This window comes from Syngnathus scovelli, chromosome 6 (assembly GCF_024217435.2).
Source record: "Syngnathus scovelli strain Florida chromosome 6, RoL_Ssco_1.2, whole genome shotgun sequence".
In the NCBI taxonomy this organism is placed as follows: Eukaryota; Metazoa; Chordata; class Actinopteri; order Syngnathiformes; family Syngnathidae; genus Syngnathus; species Syngnathus scovelli.
In genome coordinates, this window is record NC_090852.1 from 7,007,905 (window position 1) to 7,027,305 (window position 19,401).

Sequence of the window (19,401 nt, forward strand, 5' to 3'; positions counted from 1 at the left end):
GCACTGTATCTTTTACACTCTCCTTCCTGGAGAGACTTTTAACAAGCTCGAAATGGATGCACACAATCCTAAAGTCAATAAAAGTCAGTGTTCCTCTGTTCCACTCATTCATGTCTGTCTGCTCTGACCTCATAAAAAAACTCAACTGCTCTCCCGTGGACCCTGGACTCACTAGTGACTCCATTTTGCAGGCACTGGGATTTGAAGGCTTCCCGCTGTCAAGGAGCAAACATCAACAGCAACGGGGGTTCCAAAATGTCCGTACATAGATGTGAATGATTGTCTATGTGTCCTGCGACTGACCAGAAACCAGTTCGCGGTTTGCATAATATTATCTATTGTTCCCATTCTTTTGTTCTAATAATGACTCATAAATTAAAAAAAATGTTCAGTGTTGAATCTGTTTTTGCAATCTGAAATTTGTCAATGTCAAAGATTTACGCACGGTTTTTCAATTACAAAACTATATTGTGAATCGGATTTTTGGGGTAGGGCTAATTTCAACTATATTACAAATCATATTTTCATCGGCGTTGGTGGTGCCGGTGTATGGTTGTTTGTTTGTGCTCGCAGTCAAACATGGATATCGTGGCCGGGGCGCGCAAGCAGCACCACAGGAAGCTCGCCTCAGTTTGACCTCTGGTGACCTCAGTGGCTCTCTGGCACGACACCACACCACTGAGGAAGTGTGCGGCCTGAGGGAGGCCATTAAACCCGCTCACCTCGGAGCACACACTTGTGCGGCTGCTGAGTCTCAACTATTTCTGTGTTGTCAGTTACCATGAAAAATTAATCTGATTTCATTACTGATTACATATTCAAAAAGTCACTCGTCATTTGATTTTAAAAGTGACTATAGATTAAATTACTTGCTCGTTAATTGATTATCAGCACAACTTCAAGGGAAAGTGAAGTTAAAAAAATAAGTTAAAAGTACAAAAATACTCAAGTGAAAGTAATACGTATTCTGACAAGTAAAATTTATGCCAATAACTTTTTTTTAAGTAGCTTGTTAGAACCAACCTCAAGAAATAATAACAATATGCACCATAAATCAGTTGCGAAGCTAACCTAGCACCAAACCTAGCATACCATGCTAACTTATTCCATAACTGTCACCCTCAATAATAAATAACGTATCATTCTCCCACCGCTCTCTTTTCCCTGCTTGCTCTACCTCGATGTCATTCAAGTTAGAATATATGTGTAACTTAGCTGTCCTGTCGATTTGTATTTGTGTTGAACTTTTTTTTAGTTTTAAGTCTGACTGTACTGCAGTGGGTGTTTGGTGTTGTGACCGCCCAGTCATTTTTCTCACTAAAATCACTTAGTGACTGAGTTATGAGTCAACTGATTGTTTGAATTTTACTCTGATTGGTGAAAAATAGTAACCTTTTAGAAAACCCACTTCTGGAAAAAATGTCCCTATTAGTACTACTTTTCTTGAAATACTCTCTCTCTCCGTACTTTGTTTACATGTACACACTATTTTCTTCAGTCCGTGCGTCGTTTTTACCCTTCATCGTGCTAGCGTAAAATAGGTCACATTTCATTCTTCTATGTACGCATCACACATAGTTGAACCAGGCTGGATTAAGACTTTCCTTCTTGGGTCAACAGAGCTAAAAGCCTCAGATGTTCTTGCCATGAACTCATCCTTAAGCTTATTGAACTAAAACATCTGGACTCCCTCTACTTTCCCTCCACACTGAGTCTGGAGATGGTTCTTCAGGAATTTGCCACGCGGATTTGGATACACACATAACAGCCGTCTGGTGGGTGACGCCACCTGAGTGACTGACACTGTCAGCGAAAGCATCAAGCCGATATTTGGATGATGAAATAACATTTAAAAAAAAGACTGTGGTTGAGATCTCGGTTCAGATGCTAAAAAAATCGGTAGGTGTGTTTTATTCGATAAAAAAGGCCAGATCCCTGGAGCGTCAATCTTACGCGAGGATGACACAGACAAAGACAAAGAGCGCAGACAGGCCCAGCGGGGGGCAGGCTGTTCTCCGTAATACGCCGTCAATGAATCTCATTAACATGGCTCCTCTGATCAGCATGTGAGAATCTTCCGCGGCAGGCCATTCGCTCTGCTGTCGCCTCCTTCCGCTCTCTTTGATTACGCACTTGCATAAATGAGCATTATGTTCTCTTAAGCTAAAGGGTGTGATTTGTTCTTCTCCCTCTCCCTGGTTTTTTGTCATTAGCCTGCACGGTCACACATGAAACGCAGCGGGACGCCATGTTAAAGATGTGTCCACTCGGCCCTCATTACAAGATAAGGCTTGTTGAGGCGTGGAAAAAAAAAAAAAAAAATCCAGGCTGTGGAAGAGTCTTCTTGCTTTAATGTTTTTACGCTGAAGGTGTAATGGCAAAGCTGAGTCTTTCTAATCAAAAAATGACAGATTGTCTGTCATCTGCCAAGCAGCAATGGTAGTCCTTGACAAAGGTCATAGCATAGGGCTAGCATAAGGGGTTCGATTTTTCATTTTGACTAATCTACAATGATGTACAAGTAGTAGCTCGTCACGTTTTTGCTCTGAAGGAAAGTAAAAATGATCTAATTGGAAACTCACCAAAACGACTTCAATCACCAGGGGTGTCAAACTAATTTTTGGCGTGGGCCGCATCGTATCATAGTTTCCTTCGAAAACCCAAATAAATGTATAAATGTCTCATATTATATACAGTACAAGCTACACAACAAACTCGTTTTGAAATCGGAGACGAGTAAAAAAAATGTTCAAATTAAAAAAAAAGATGACTGGTAATAAAAATTGCTAGCAACATCTCTATTTTTTAAATGTGAAGACACTTTGCTATTGCACTGTTGACGTTGATGCACGATTTGTCTTCACGGGCCAAATATAATTACACTACGGGCCAAATTTGGCCCACGGGCTAGAGTTTGACACCCCTGACTTAAACGACCCTATAGTCGGGATGTGTGTTATCAAAATATGGTACAGGTTTTTCCTCTACAGGAACAAAGACATGTCAACGCTCCACCAGTCACCCACGTCTCTTGATAAGGTCCCCTCAGGAAGCGGCGGTAGTTCGTTAAACAGGAAGGCCCGGTCCCTTCCATGTGTAGGTGTTTCTTTTTTTCTTTTCTATCTGTGTTTCCTGAATAAAAGCAGCTGCTATCCAACTTAAACAAACAGCGATGATTTTCCACGGACAAGAAGACAGTCACATTCGATTGTCCTCAGAGAGTGCCGAGGCGTTGGATGAAAGCGACAGAAGAGTCGGGCCCGGCACCACGCACGTGCCTCCTTTAATCATGATCAAGTGCTGCCAACACTGGAAAATGTAAATTCCAAAGACTGCTCGGCATCAGATGGGAGCGGACTCGGCGTCTCCCGTCTCTCAAGCGGCTGACAGAGTGAATAATGGTCGCTACTTGTAAAGCTCCAAACTAAACAGCCTCAAAAGTACCACAGACCTCGTGTCCTTCTGCTTCAAACACAAGAGCCCCAAACTGATTTACCATCTCTCCGCAAAGCCTCCCTCGTGGCTCCAGACAGACTTCCTAAAGCTCCCGCGAGCTCTCCACTACGTTCCTGGCACGGAATGCGCAAAAATAAATAAATGACTCGCAGGCCTGATGGCAAGCAAGAGAATTAAGTGAAGGTAAAGAAGATATCCGGTAAAGACACAGCAGACATTATAAAACGAGTGTTCGTGCGTATCGCTTAACCGCCGTCCGACTGGCGAGAACAATCTCATTTACCCCGAGGCGTGCCGTGATTGTACCTCTTGCCAATTTGAAGTGGCGGCCGCATTTGTAGTCCAAATGCAGCACTCTCAACCCCCGCGGGAGCTGACACACTCAAATCAGCCCAGCTCCCAATACGTTAGGGAACACTCGATCCTATTAGATACCGTCGCTCGAATAAGAGGACGAGGAAGAGGATGCATTTACTCACCTCCATCTGCCGTGGTCAACTTGGCACACACTCAGCATTCTTCTTCGAAACTATAAGCGAGAGTGAGATAAATGGAGGTTCGTGTAACAAATGTAGCACCAAGGCCTTTTCTGTATGGGGGTGACAAGTGCATTACCATAGGTTAATGAGTAGCCCGGTGCTGCCCGGTGCTGCCCGGAGCTGCGCGGCAACCTCCATCCATCACCAAGACCACAACACTGACAGCGCTCGCACAATCTAATGAAGAAGTGGATTAGAACATTCAGCCTTTACACAGATAGCATCGCTCAGTTTACGATGATATCAGGTGGTAAGGTACTATCTTCTATGCTGGAAGTAGAATTTGACAACACTTTTCAGGACTCACATAGTTATAGAATATCATGGATGTACTGTATAAATTATAGATACACATTTTTTACATTTTGCAGTGAATACAAGAAAGATGACAGCTCAAATAATCCAACATACAAAATAAAACATTCCTTCCTCACACACTCTAAAAACACTGTGACTGGCTAGTCGTTCTTCGCAGAGGATAAACAATATGTGCCTCCAAGTACTTTATGAGAATCTTTAGTGTGACTATATAGTGTGGTTTTATTATTTGCGTCACATCAGGTAGAATAGCATATGTCCGTGAAGCACTTTATAAAAGAAGCTTAAATGCAACCTTAGCTAATCTAATGAGCTTCAATGCAAGCGTGTCAGTCAAAAGCGAGCAGTGGATATTCTGAATCCTTTATGAACTGTACAAGACGTACACCGTATATATATTTCAGAGCTCGTAACGCTGATTATATTAAGTCCTAATTGTATTAAATACTTATTGCAGGAAATGCTGAATGTTAAATGGGAGCAAAAAGCTCACCGGGAAGACAGCTTGTCTCCTTCATGCATTTATTCATAGGAAACAATCAATAATGAGATTGGGCTTATCTTTTAGCAGTGCTCTCTTTTATAATTGCTGCCTTTAAGTTTGATAGGCATGTCTAGAGACGAAGAAGAGAACCTCCTCCTTCTCCTTCCGATCAGAGATGGAGCTCGGTGCCAAAGGGGAAAATTAGATGATTCAAAAGAATATTGAATATTATTTATTGGTATATGTTTAGAAATCTATAGTCTCCAGCTATCTGTGTTCTACACCGCTTATCCTGTTCAGGGTCACTGGAAAACTGGAACGTAGCCCGGCTGAGTGAAGGGGAAAGCCAGCCCCAATTGCCTGTCAATCAAAGGGCTGATATATAGACAGAGCAGACTACTGATCACAACTACAAGTAATTTAAAGCCTTCGGTAACCCTAACATATGATTTGCGTCTGTGGTACCTGGAGAGAAGCCGCACGTGCGCAGCAGAAGACCGCAAAACATGTAGACCAGAACATGGATCAAGCAATCTGAGCAGAGAGCCCGCAGGGGTCTACTGAGAAAGGGAGGTTATTTTCCACTGCTGTTGGATTCTTCACTCCGCTGGGCAGGAAATGAGGCGGAGGACACCCACCGACCTGCCGCCACTTGCCACCTTTTGGAATATCACGGAAACAATTTAAAACACTCAATGGAAATGGGCTGATCCTCTCTGGCTGTCTTATTGAGGGGCATTGTGAGCCGATCATTTACGCGTAGAAGTCATGAAGATGGAGAAGAGTTGATGTTCTAGAGGGGTGATTTCCGACCACTGTACCGTGGCACATTAGTGGCAAATGAAAAATCAGCAGAGCTATCAAGGTATAAGCTATATATATATATATATATATATATATATATATATATATATATATATATATATATATATATATATATAGAATTTACAGTTCGCTTATGTAAAATGTAGCCTTGTCTCTAAAAAGAACACATTTTGCAAAGACGTCCAACATGAATTGAACTCTCACGTTCATGAATTAGTTACTAGAGTTAACCATGCTTAATTTTTGCTCAGTATGCAAATAATAATTATGTGCTGTGACAGCTGCTGTTCATTGTCTGAAATATGATAAGGAGTAAAATGATTATAATTCAGCATGGCCAGATGCAGACGTGTTGAATTAGTTGGAGCGATCTCTTGAGGGACAACGAGGAATTCTAATGCTGTATCTCCGTTTAAAGGCCTTTTTTTTTTAGACAATATTTGATTGTGCCTTGATGTGAAAATAACGGGCACGAAATTGTGTTATCTAAAGTGGCTTGGTCCTTTCTACATTTAAGTCAAGACAATTATGGGGCCGATGTCAAAAATCATGATTACACTTTTACTTTTTTTTCCTCTACATATAGTACAACCACTTGGTCTTTTCACCCATCTTTATTTTGCCCTAGTTTATACTGCCACCTACTGGTTTACAATGGTGCAACCCTGAGCATATAAAAAAGAAACAAAGAAGCAAATGTGGCTACCCCTTTAATTCTACCTGTTTTCAGAGTAACAAAACATACAAAACGTTTCTTAACAAATATGGCTTACAAATCCACATAAATTGTTTTGAAAAACTTTTTTTTCTTTCAACGTGTAAAAAAAAAGACAAGAACAGCAAAAAGCCTTCATCTTTAAGTTAAATTAATTTTACAATTTGGCAGATGAAACAATAACATATTTGAAATGTATCAACACATAGAATAACAGCAACATTTAGGAGAGCAATACTTTTTTGAAATTAACAGAAAAACAAATACAGGACATGAGTCCATGTACAATGTGCTCAATAAGTCAACTACCAATGAAATGGGTTGGGACCGAAAAACAAAAGATCAGGGAAACCAAGCAAGGAAGTAAAGAGTCAAGAGTCTACTGTCAGTTCACTAACTTTTTCATTGGGAAAAATGCAGATGAAGCCTCCTTTAGCAAACTCAAAAATACAGGAGTGGCGCAGGCGTACCAGGAATTGGAGATGTGAGCCAAAACCTCCACCGCAGCTGCCCTGCCCAAGGGTTTTTCTCCTCCACCCGGTGGCAGCGGGAATAGAAGCATGAGATTAATTCCACACACGCCCACTCGCACCCTCTCATCTCCTACTCATCTTGATGCTCCAAGGTGAGGAGAGTCTCCGGTGGCTCGGTTGCATCAAATCTAGCTAAAGTGCTCTCGCTCTCTCTGTTAAGCGCTTCATTGAGGTCAGCGAAAGGAAACACCAAAGAGGAAAAAAAAATAATAATCGTACTCGTGTTTGCAACCTTTCAAATGGATAAACTACAAACAAGGTCTCCTTTCAAATTACATATACAATAATAATTAGAATTATTATTATAAGACAACAATGGTAACTTGCGCACTATGGTCAACAATCTATGAATCTTTTAAATGTTTGAAGGTGTGAGAAATCTGCACAGCCGTCAAGACAGAACCTCGAATGCAAGAGACTTCTCTCTTTGTGTGTGTGTGTGCGTGTGTGTGTGGGTAGGAATGTGAGATAGGGTGTGAGAGCGTAAAGGAGTCCATCCATGTACACATACGTCTGTTTGTGTGGGTGGCACTTCAGTACTTAGGTACTTTGGTATAATCCTCCTGTACGACACTCTTGCACAGACACATGGAGAGGATCATCCCAAGAAGCTGGCGCGGGAGAAGAAAATAAATCAATGACATGTAAGTGTCATCATACATGCGATACAATTTTACAATACAATACAATATTACAATTACTATGCTATTCGCAGTCACCGCATAGATCAATTTGAAGGAAATTGTGTGGCGTAGTGCAAACACAACACAAAATTTTCCTCAAGTCATTCTCAGAGGAGGAGGAGAACCATCTACTGCTTCAGTGCTACTATGAAGAGAAAATGGATACCTCTACGACAGCCACCCCGACACATATTCCCAGAATAACTCCACAGTTCTCCAGGAACCAATTCTCCACACTGGTCATGCAGCCCTAAGGAAGCAAGTAGAAAGGAGACAAAGATGACCAAAAAAAAAAAAAAAAGTTAACAAAGAAAAGAAGAAACAGCACAAAATGCTGATGTTGAATCCTTCACGGTGTCGTCCCTAGTTCAAGTTTTCCTTTACTTCCTCTCGTGGGATTTGCTTTATTCTTCCCATTACTAAACCACCTTTGAAACATGTTTTTCTTGAGGATTAATTTGCATCAATTTTCATAGAAACACCTACCTCTCAAAAAAAAAGTACTAATAATGCTCCCCCTTAGAAAAATGTCACTTTTGTCAAAATACAAATCAGTGTGCATGCTAAAGATAGCAACCAAGTTAGCAACCCTCACACTGTTTATGTAAATCAGCTCCTCTCTTTTCACAGCTGTCTTGTTAGTGGAGGCAATGCAAATCAGCAGGGACATGATTAAAAACCAAAACAAACAAAAAAACGCACGCACACAATTAATTGCCCATATTATGAAGACATTGAGAGTGAAAGGGAAAAAATACCAAGCCATAGCGGATGTGCAGCATAGCCTGGGCCAATGAAAACCCCAAAGCCAAACATTGGCAAGAGCAAAGCAAAAACACAGGAAAAGCTGAAAAGATCAGCAGACTCAGCAAGTTGAGGCCTTCACAAGCAAGCATCAACAAACCGTACCGTTTGGTAGACGGGAAGTTCCGAGGAGAGATGGTCACAAAGGCCCCCATCCCTGATGTAAGTGCCAGGCAAGGACTCGTTGCGACAGGAACACGGATAGAGGTGCTGGGAGCTGTTCTTGATCACCGTGTTGTCAGACCAGTTGCCAGGCCCCGTCCACCCACAACACTTCATCTGTGACAAAAGGCAAGAAAACGTGGGAAGTGAGTGGGAAGTGCGACAACAAACTACACCTGATCTCGCTGATCTTGTCTAATGTCATTTTCCACGGTTGAATCAGAACCTGTCTGCAAACTTCTAAGTGAAACTTGGTCATGTGCGACAACTCACAGATTTCTGGATGTAGTCCCAAGTGTGCTCTGTGGTTTTGTTCTGGCCGGTGTAGTGGGTGATCATGCCCTTGATGATGTTGGACATTTCATGTTTCAACTAGTAAAAACAATGAAGAGCATTCATTAGTATTCACAGATGGGATGAACTATTTGATATTTCTCTCTCTCTATTGCAATTGTTATTTAATATTGCGCCAAGTCATCCTTAGTATTTTTTATTTTTTTTGCAAACACCAGCAATAAATACACCTGTAGATAAATACACATCTGTGTCGAGATGTTGCCCACATCGAATTGATTCTAAATGGCAAAGGCAAATAACACCCTTGTCTTTATGTCAACATCTGGTTTACATGTTTCCCGAGGCCATGGCTCCTGTCAGGTGCTCCGCAGAGCTAAAAAGCTGCACAAACGCAGCTCGAGCTTCTACTTGTGTACAAGATCACAGAGCTGTGGCAGCATTGCAGCCTTCACAGCTCTTTTGACGATACAACCTCACCCTATTCTGGGAAAGGGGGGCAGGCACCGCCCTACCCTGTGGTTAGCCTTAAACACAAGGAGCACGCCGAGGCAGTAGCAGAGAACGAAAGCTCTCAATTGGCCTGCTTGGGAGAGCTCAAATATAAGACACCCTCCACGCACTGTGCAGACACAATGTGGCTAGTTATTTTAGATTACCCGAAATGAATGAGGTCAGCACTGTTTTGATTTGATTTCGATACATTTTATGTAATTAGTTTAGTAGTTGTGATGTTAGATGTATGGCAGTCAAAACAGCCCCCACCCCCCCTCCCCATGTGTCATGGTTAACGCGACTTTTGGTAAATGGAAGGATGTCGCTTTTCATCTATTTTTGGCCAATTGGCCTTGTAGGTAGTTACAGGCTGCTCTGATGTTTTTCCACCCACTTCGTTGCTGATGCTCTTGATACTGTGCTGTGATACTGTTCATTAGTTTTTCTCATAGATTTATTTACACTTTATTTCGTTCCTCTGTTCAAGTGTCTCACATTCAATCGAGCATGACCAGGTAGCAGACAATGAATAACGAAATTAAACATTGGATCATAATCGGACAAATTATGTTTTTTTTAATGTCTGTATTACGTATTAGGCTTGTGTTTTTAAATGGCAAAGCAAAAACATTCACGCAAGCCGGTGAGTTGCAGCTCTATCCAGTAGGGGTCATTGTACTCTCAAAAACTCAGGCTGATTAGATTTGTTACACAATTTTAGACTGGGTTTCAGGTTACATAACTAACACGACTGCACAAAAGTTGGGTGAATGTGTGATGATAAAACCCAGCTCTATTTTCTACCACATCATTTGGCTTACAAAAAGCCTCCAATGTCACTTTAGTAAAAAAAAAAAAAAAACATCCTGTGACGTTTCACTTGTCATGCTATGAAAGAGTGTTTCACCACAGGAAGCAGGAGGCTTATGCTGACAGCTGTAGCATGAGGAAGCATAAACACCTGGCAGGCGACAGCTGCCACAATGGGAGAAAAGGTGGCGGGTAAGCGGGCGGGCGGCATTCAGCAGGGCTGAGCAACTCAAAAAGAACACAAAAGTAAGCGTCTCACCCGATCTCTTTGGAAGTAGATGAGAACTCCGGCGGTCACTTGGGCGATAAGGATGAGCAGCAGACAGGTGAAGTACTGTTGGGGATGAACACAACAAGAGCGACGTTCAAATGAGACCAAGAAACACTGCAAGCAATAATAATGGCTATATTTTAACCAGTCAGACCTCTTCACATTTCATTTTTAACTGTGTGGGAAGGACACTGTTTCACACGTTATCTCTAGGGCTTGTGGTATGTTTTGGAAATTGCTAGGAGGTCCTGAGGCAGCTGCTTACTGTCACTGGGAAAAGAAGTAGGTCAACAGCAGCTCTACAATTAACGGCCAACACAAAAGGCCACGTAGACCCCCGGCTCCCTCCTTCTCCGCCCATTCACTACATCTTCCTGGCCTTTATCCCTGTCCCCCTCACGCACACCCATCTCGGTCAGTCACCACATGCTGCAAGCATACATGAGTACAGACGCTATCGGGTTTCACATCAGCAAGAATTTGTCATGTGTTCTTAACCAGACAGGTGCAATTCACGCAGGTTTCTTGTAAGCAAACATGGGTTCTGTTCTAATAATAGGTTGAAATAACAGTAGAGAACACCAATAAAGAGATGATTAACTACCGCGGTCAATTTTGTAGCCATGCAAAGCATGGTTTTAGGCTTTCCTCTATTTCAGTCTCAGGAAGAAATGCAAGGGAATTACGGGAAGTTTGGATGACCAACATGATTTACAAAACAATTAGTTGGGCGTGTGGTCATGACTAAGATGCAGGGCTGTTGCTGGATATGACATGACTTTCGAATTTGAGGTTGGAGTAAGAAACCAAATACAACATACATCAGAGTTGATCATTGTAGTCAGCGTTGTGTGGATGTGTTGTGGTTGCTTTGACTGGACTTTGACTCGGCTGTGAGAATCACAAATATTTTATCAAACATATTTTCTTTTGATATCCGCATTATTTTGATCTCAACACGTTGTGACCATCTCTCTATCTCTGCAATTGAACGTGTCCCGTTAGTGTCTGAGATCCAAGTGGATGTAACTGCTCACCAGACCGAGAAGACAACGAATCTCGTAGATGGCTCCAATGCAGCCAAAGAAGCCCATGGCCATTGACAAGGACCCCACTCCAATGAGGATGTAGGAAGCCACTTTCACCGTGTCTGACGATTCTTCTGTTAAAAAAAAAAAAAAAAAAAAAAAAAAAAGAGACAAGAGTTGATATGAGAGTTGAGGGGAAAAAAGAACCGAAACTGCACTGGTCATTTTTGGGAGATAAGAAACCACGCGGTTTCTTAATAAAAACTCCGCTCTTCTTTTTCTGCTGTAACCACAGAAAATGTTTCCAAAATGATTTCAGCTCACACGCAAACGGATTTGATATGGCTAGTCACAGTGAACAAAAAAAACAACAATGCTCCTTAAAGCAAACAGAATGAAATACTTTTTCCCCAAAAAAGCATTTCTCGAACATTATCAGCTAGCTAGAGTTGAAGCGAGACAAGTAAAATATGTGGCGAGATTAACTGATTGCCTGCCCTCTCTGGAACAGTTGGGGGGAATGAAATGGTAGATTGGAGGTTTCCAGAGGAGATAAATCACAGTCACTATGTTGCCATGTGTTATCTGTGTTGAGAACCAACCATAACAAAAAATCTGAAAATGAGAGCTGTGGAATATTTCCAAGGTGGAATAAACTGGCCAGAATCAGATAATTCACTCCACATCGTTGCCAAGAGCCTGGCCTGGCAGCTGCAGCAGCTCATCCACGGCTGGGCTTTGTCGCTTCTTGGCAACCAACCACATATACTTAATCGTGCGCTGATGCTTTACATGGTTGTGTGCTCATCTCATTAGGCCAGACATGATAAAAATATCCATCATACTCTAAACCAGTCATACGAGAATACTGTGAAGTGTTCCCACAGTATATCTCTTTACTGGTTGCCTTGACCAGCCAAGTGTCAGGAAATGACACTTGTTCTTACTCTAAAAAAATAAACTCACGTTCTTATGAAGACATTAGTTATATGTGGATAAAACTTTTAAACACTATTCTTGGATTTAGAGACTGGTCACACAGAGGTCAGCAGTAAGTTCATTAAGTTATTTTTGCAGTGACTGGCTAGCTCTTTATCATGACTGTAGCCTTTATCTGTTTATTGTTCCCAGTACGACGAAGTTTCACTGGACAGTTTGTCTCTTCTTGAAAGAAAAAAGCTTGTAAAGTTCCAGTGAAGTATTTCCTTTTAGGCACTCTGCCAGGTGGCTTGAAATCCATTTGAAAGACTTCCTGCTGTCTTCTGGTGAGCTTTAAACATGAACATGGCTCGAGTTAGAAACTGTTAGCCTCTGTACTACATTGTTCCATGATGCGTCGGACCTTGCTTGCGGCCAAGTGTCCTCCAAAATAGTTTCATATGGGACCTTTGAGAGAGTGGCTAAGGGAGGAGTGATTGGCATGGAAAGTCCGACTGTAAATACAAGCAAAGATTCGGTATGTATACACTCAGGAAAAAAAGTGATGGCAAAGACGTTTAGCATTTCTAAATTTACTTTTGCTCAGAATGTCGGAAAATGTGTTTAGCTCCACTCTGGCTATGGAAAGCTGGGTGTGAGGGAAGAAGAGAAGTTTTTTTTTTTTTTTAACAAAAAACATTCCCAATGTCTTTTTGCCTGCACTTATGGAAGCAACCTCTATTTATATAGCGTATAATAATAAATGGAAACTGAGGATAAAGAGTTCCTGTTCATGTCTAACAATGGTGCAACTTCAGAGAATACTGCGAATCAATAAACATAGCTTCACAAAGCTTTGTGTTTTTGTTTGCTTTTCTATGCACCGCAGCAACAGACTTTCAGTGAGGTCGATATAGTAGAATGAAAGGGCGACCGGGTTGGAAGGTCACCGAGTCCCAAATGGAGGGGGATGCTGAGGGAAGAAGGGTCACGACTATCTTTGGAAGAGCAGCCGGAGTATCATAAAAGCTCTGCTGGCTCTTGGAGGGATGAAAAATACTATTCTTGCTTTTATATGCTTGATGCCTGGACTGGTGATAAGCAAACTCGGCTTTGAATGACCTTGCAAAGAATGTTCTGCGGGCAGCAACAGGAAGAAGACAAGACAAAACTCAAATATGCCTTGTTAAGGACTCAAGGTCTTTGTTAAAGTGTTAAATTCATCATACAACGGGAAAGAAATTCAAACAGATCTGGATAACGGTTTCAAAGTGTTGTGAGTGCAAGTGGGTTATTCTTAGAAATCATGCTCCAAGAGTGTGTGAGGTGAGCCCAAAACTGAACCTATTAAAAACAAATGCATGCTTGAAATCAAACCTCCCTTCAGCTTGCTATGATTAAATAAAACCAGTTGACTCAGCCCTTTGTTTGCAGGAGAATGTTGAATGATGTGGCCTACTCAGTTGTTACATGGATGCAAAACACTCAAGTACCTAATTATTGGTACACTTGAATCGCTATGCTGTCATGTGCGAGTCTGACTTTTGGGGATGAAGGTGGATCAAGGTAATCGCGTGGCTTTTTTCTGCAAACACATCGTCACATTATGGACAGTGTGGAACTCGATTTAACGGTGTTGTAATGCACTTTCGCTCAGTCATCTTATTGGTTCCAACTGCTTTTGAAACTGATCTATTCTCGGGCTCCTTTACACGTCGACAAGTCACAAACAGGAAGTGGTCGCAGCGGATATTATCGACGGCGCAAAATACATTCGCACGCAAATAGTGTTTAATTTTGGGTGTATCTCTGCATTGGCAACCCAATATTGGAAATGGTGAAATCTGGTTATTGATTTTAAAATGGGTAAACTGGGTCATCATCCACAGCCTGGAGCGGACCACCATTTCTGAGAACCATCCATATACTTTTGACCTCTTTCAGACTAGCATGCGAAGACAGGTGGTACACATACATAGAAGAAATGTTATATATATCTTTCGAACCATAACAAGGGCAGACAATAAATTTCCAACTTAGGAGAGAAAGAAACTTTGCTTCTCTAAGCAAAGATACATCTGGAATGAATAAAGCAAGGGCTTAGCTGTACAGATTTATACTTGATACCTTTCCATCCTGGTTTGCTCTTCTTAGGCAACGCTGGAATTTGGTTCCATTATATTTTTGAACAATGTTATCATTGTGCTATGTTATCTGATAATGTTCCTGTTTGCAACTATGTGGAAGCTCTGGATTCTTGGGCAGAACTAGAACCGTGACAACATCTGTAGAGGTGTGAGATTACATTGAGAGCTGCCGGGTTCAAGGTATAACGCCGCACAAAAACAAAAAGTGTTCTTCTCCATGTTAAGACTAGACAACTTGAGAAGTCTTGAAATGGTAAGAGCATGTTCACTCAGCCGCCTGCGGTTTTGGGGGGGCTGAATAAGTCATATTGTTTCAGTTTTTGGGGTCTGGTGTGAACATTCTTACATTGTTCTTCTGCAATCAGCCTCCTGAGAGGTCATCCACATTTATTGCATAGAGCAGGCAGTCTCCAGTCAGCAGAACTGACTGGGGTCAAATGTGCTGAATGTTTACGGAGCATTATCACACCAGGACGTGGCAGTTGGAGGGCAAGCATATGTGTGCATGTGTGTGCGTTCAGACACTTACGTAGAACAGCAATGAAACTCTGGGTATCAAAGAGAACCCATAGTCCAAAGCCCATGATCAACGCTCCAAAGACCTAAGAAAGTAAATACAATAGAAAAGAGTCAGGCCACCACACACTTAAGGGAAAATTAAATAACTCTTGTTCGGGTGCAAGTCTTGGTTATGAGGCCTGTTACATCTCAAATTAATCCAATTATCACTTCGTAAGCCTTATTTGTGCTACTTCCATATGTTTCTGTGCATTCACTGGGATGTCAGAATTGTGTGAAAGCAAACGGCTGTGAACTTCTGTGCTACAAAACTGGATAAATACAACATAACAAAAGTACTACATACAAATAGTTGATACCGTAACCGTTCTTCTGCAGTCCTTGACTTTTGTTAATTAGGGCACTGCATTACAGACTAATGACAAAAAAAAATTAGGTATTATGTTCTAGTTGTTTCATCATGATCTCTTGAGTAGAATATTTAGCCTGCCCAAAAAACTCTGGTACACCTCTAATGAGGTCATGAGGCTAAGAGCAAACCTTTGATGTGATGATGATGGTTCTTGTTAGGCAGTTGAGGGGCACAGTGTTTTTTTTGGGGCGGTGGTAGATGAGGGGCATGGAACCCCTCCCCAGCACTCGAGCAATAGTTAGAGCCCTGGTTGAGAGGTGTTCATTAAGTTGGACTATTGAGCCCCGGGCCGTCATCATTAGCCCACCAGTTCCTGGCCTCCACTAATGTGTGTACACATGGACAGACGGCGACACACACTTCCTAAGACGCATATCAAAAGCTTTCTTTCAGGAATACAAACTCATTGGGAAGGTCCAGACTTCCTCATTTTTAAGAGTTCAGTTTCATCAGGCCCTGACTTCATGTTGTGCCCCGTCAAAACAAGATGGCAATAAACTTTAATACACCATCTGCTGGGCTCTGCTGTGCCACCAGGCAAACCAAGTGGGACATTTGGTGCTCCACATGGGGGAAAAAAAAAAACACAAAAAAAAAGGGGTGGGGGTGGATACTTGCAAAACATAATCCTAAATACTTGACAGTAGCAACGTAGTAAGCGAAAACTGTTTAATTCCTAGAAATAAAATTGTGAAACAGGACCAAATGCACAATTGTGAATCGGCGGTTACTTACAAAGAAGATGAGATTGAAGAGGAAGAGAAAATACTTGGTGACGGTGATGCATCCTTTCGACATGGTTGCGATTCTGCCAGACAGAAGTAAACACAGTGCAGCGGTTGCTTTTTATTTTGGATAGCCAGCGTGTGCAAAAAATGTAAAAAACACAGATGGAGAAGAGATAATTATACAAAAGCAGTTACTCTGGAGAAGGTCAAACCACAGTGAAAGAAGAATGGAAAGTTTAACAGATTCGATGCTTACCGATTCTGTGAAGAGTTTTTTTTATTTTTAGGTTTCTTCACAAAGACCCTAAAAAGTTTAAATGGCACACTTTGGTGACAAAGCCCACTAATGTAATCAAAAGCAAGCTGGCTTTACTTGTCGCAACAAGTTTGCAAAAGCATAAACCATGTGACCAGATGACGTACAAGCCTGAAAAAGTGGAACAGAGGCCGTCTGACAATCCACAGTTTGGACACGATAAAGTGCCATCTGCGTCGCAACACTTTGTCACAATTGCATGACAGCACAAGTCCTCTTTGTGTATGACTGCATCTCAGTAGTATGAGCAATACTTTCCTTTTGAGAAACAGCTGTACACCAGACCAGCGCCACATACAAGAACAGTAGGAACACTTTATGGAGCTCCCTAGCAACAGAAGAACAAGAAGGCCACACTCCAAAAGTGCTAAATAAATATTTACCAAAGCCAGGCTTTTTCCTTTACTGGCACACAAAATATAGCCAGCGGTTGTGGTCACTTGAGAACACTGGGTGGCTTCAAAGAGAACTAACGGCTCAGTAATCGAAAGGAAAAGCATTTTTTACATATAAAGGCAGAACACGACTCGTCAAAACCAAGGTCATTGTAATCCGTAAATGTTGAATTAAGGCATCGAGGCTCTTGTGTGTTATATTTAGTCTTGTTTTCCCGAAATCGTTTAAATATGACTTAGCCAACCATGCTATTAGGCTAACTGGAATATAGCCCAGCTATGAATAAAAGTGCTGCTGTGGTAGTAACCTTCAGGGGTCAACATCGTCGACAAGCTTGTGGTTTTGCCTTGACTTTCAGCACCATGGGCTGTGGTCACGTAGCCGACTGCTCGTAAATTTCAGATGTGAAATATGTCATAAAACACAAGTCAGAAAACTTTTTGAGGGGTAAACAAATCTTGTATAATCACCATAAAACATTTGGCTTGTGGAAAGAGCATCTGCTAGTGAGATGACCCAAATAGCAACAATTTTGTGCTAAACCCGAGCACACAACCGATAGTCGTGAAAGAATATAATCCTTAAAGAAGATTGCTTTGTGGATTGACGGACCGTAGTCGTGTAGATTAAAATGGTCTTCACATTGTTAGTAAACAGAAGCCCATTCCGAAAATGGCTTTTTGAAAATGTGCCATTAAATAGGCTACCGGCGTAGCTTCAACAAAGAGAGTCGAGCACAGGAAATGACAAGCCTGCTACGTTGAGTGCATCACTATTTAAAAATAGGTTTCTTCAATAGTAATTTAGGTTAGAGATGTGGTCATCTGAAATCATTGCTTATAGACTTCTTTCTAAAGTAATTTTCTTCGCCACATCTATACTGTATTAGAGCAGCAGCGTGAGTGGCAGATGGCTACATCTCTAATGGACCCAGCATGGGTCAAACACAGCCCTGAAGGCAGTAGGGCTCGACCTACCTTTATCCACTCTTGTTATATCAATATCTGACCCATTTAAACATCTGTCAAGCATCTGCTCCAACATGATCCTCTTGTGGTATCCTGGTAATAAAGCCTTTGATACAGTCATAGAATCCTACATCTGCATTAACATGGCACTTGAGTTCATTATCTTCTTTTACATGATTGTTGGTAGTGCAGTGGTTCATAAAATAGGCAACCAATTCAGTGTTAGCCTCACAGTGTGTTATTCTCAGCTTCCCTATGACCCTACAAGAGGATACGTTGGTGGAAAAATAAATGGTTGGCTGGAGATAGCATCCACACAGGTAGGGGAAAAGTCTTCTTAGTAATATCATCTGGATGTTGATTACAGTGTGTGATGTCACAGGATATTTGCGTAGACAATGATTCATCAGTGGTGGCAAAAAAAAAAGGGGGCTTCCAGAGACCATGTATGAGAGTCTAACTAGATTTTGTTATTGCAATCTTACGCCACTTCAAAAGCGGAATTAATAATGCTTTACAATGATTGTTCCTTGGTGTCTGGTGGTCAACCACAATATCGCGCCGCATCCCACACAGACAAACAAATAAAAACAAAATAAAAAACACCACCCATTGTTGAATCTCCTTTTTCTCGAAAGGAAATAGAGTAGGTGGGAATTTAGAGTTGTGATTATATATTAGTTTACAGGGATAAACTATTTGTATTTCAAGAACTACATGAAAGAGGTCTAAATAAATCTTTTAGATGCAATGCAGCTATAAATAATTGAAAAACTACAATTGTAACCACACAATTAAATCAATAGTTGCGTTGTGTCAATTATATTTTTCATGGAAAACATTAGAATTAGTTGAATAAATGGAGCAGCTTTACTTTATGCTATGCTGCCAAACCGAGTGGTACCAACTCATTTCGAGTGAGTTTACAACACAGTTTTTAAACATGCCACAAAAACGTAAATCTACCACACAACTATTTCAAAATGAGAACGTTAAGATGTTAAAGAGACAACAAACGTGTCAACATTAACATTCACATCTGGCTGGCAGGTTGACAAAGTCTTGCGTCGAGGTACATGAGCTTCAAAATTTGTTTCAGGCGATTATAGAAATAACACGGCAAACATTAAAAGTACTTAACAAGCCATTTTTAAAGTCGACGTTTTTACTTTGGGGCCAAAACAACAATAAAATAATTCACACGCAAGAAACGGCAAAAATACGACAAAGGTAAGCAACAGTTTACGGTATACCTTTTAAATTAGTTCGTACGAGATAAAAACCTCAATAATGTTAAGACGAACTTACTTGTTTCTTTCAAATCACCGAGTTTGTTCGAGTCTTGGTACACGCGTGTGAGCGACTCCAACTGCCTGCTTGCTGGTGAGATTATGCGCGTGCGCGTCCTGAGAAGTGCTCATTCCCACAAGAGCACACCCCCGCGCAGTCGACTTGGTTTAACCCACTCCTGTCCATTCACCACCATACAGTTAGGCCACACATTTTATTTGGAGTTTTCCACATAGTGTATAACTACGTTCAAAGTGTAACTTTGTTTTACAAAATGATATCGAATAAAA

The 19,401-nt window shown here is 41.4% G+C and overlaps 1 protein-coding gene and 1 long non-coding RNA gene across 2 annotated transcripts; both read right to left on the reverse strand.

Moving 5' to 3' along the window:
* Positions 1–6,319: 6,319 nt before the first annotated feature.
* On the reverse strand, positions 6,320–19,286 carry LOC125970878 (CD82 antigen). The gene is made up of 9 exons (XM_049723607.1): positions 19,130–19,286; positions 16,149–16,221; positions 15,012–15,084; positions 11,427–11,551; positions 10,378–10,452; positions 8,793–8,891; positions 8,463–8,636; positions 7,720–7,803; positions 6,320–7,481 (listed from the first exon to the last, which is right to left on the reverse strand). Exons 2-9 carry the CDS (start codon positions 16,209–16,211, stop codon positions 7,404–7,406), a joined length of 771 nt encoding a protein of 256 aa, XP_049579564.1. The 5' UTR covers positions 16,212–16,221; positions 19,130–19,286; the 3' UTR covers positions 6,320–7,403.
* On the reverse strand, positions 11,562–15,003 carry LOC125970890 (uncharacterized). The gene is made up of 2 exons (XR_007482287.1): positions 12,760–15,003; positions 11,562–12,687 (listed from the first exon to the last, which is right to left on the reverse strand). It is a non-coding gene; the product is annotated as an uncharacterized lncRNA (long non-coding RNA).
* Positions 19,287–19,401: the final 115 nt, after the last annotated feature.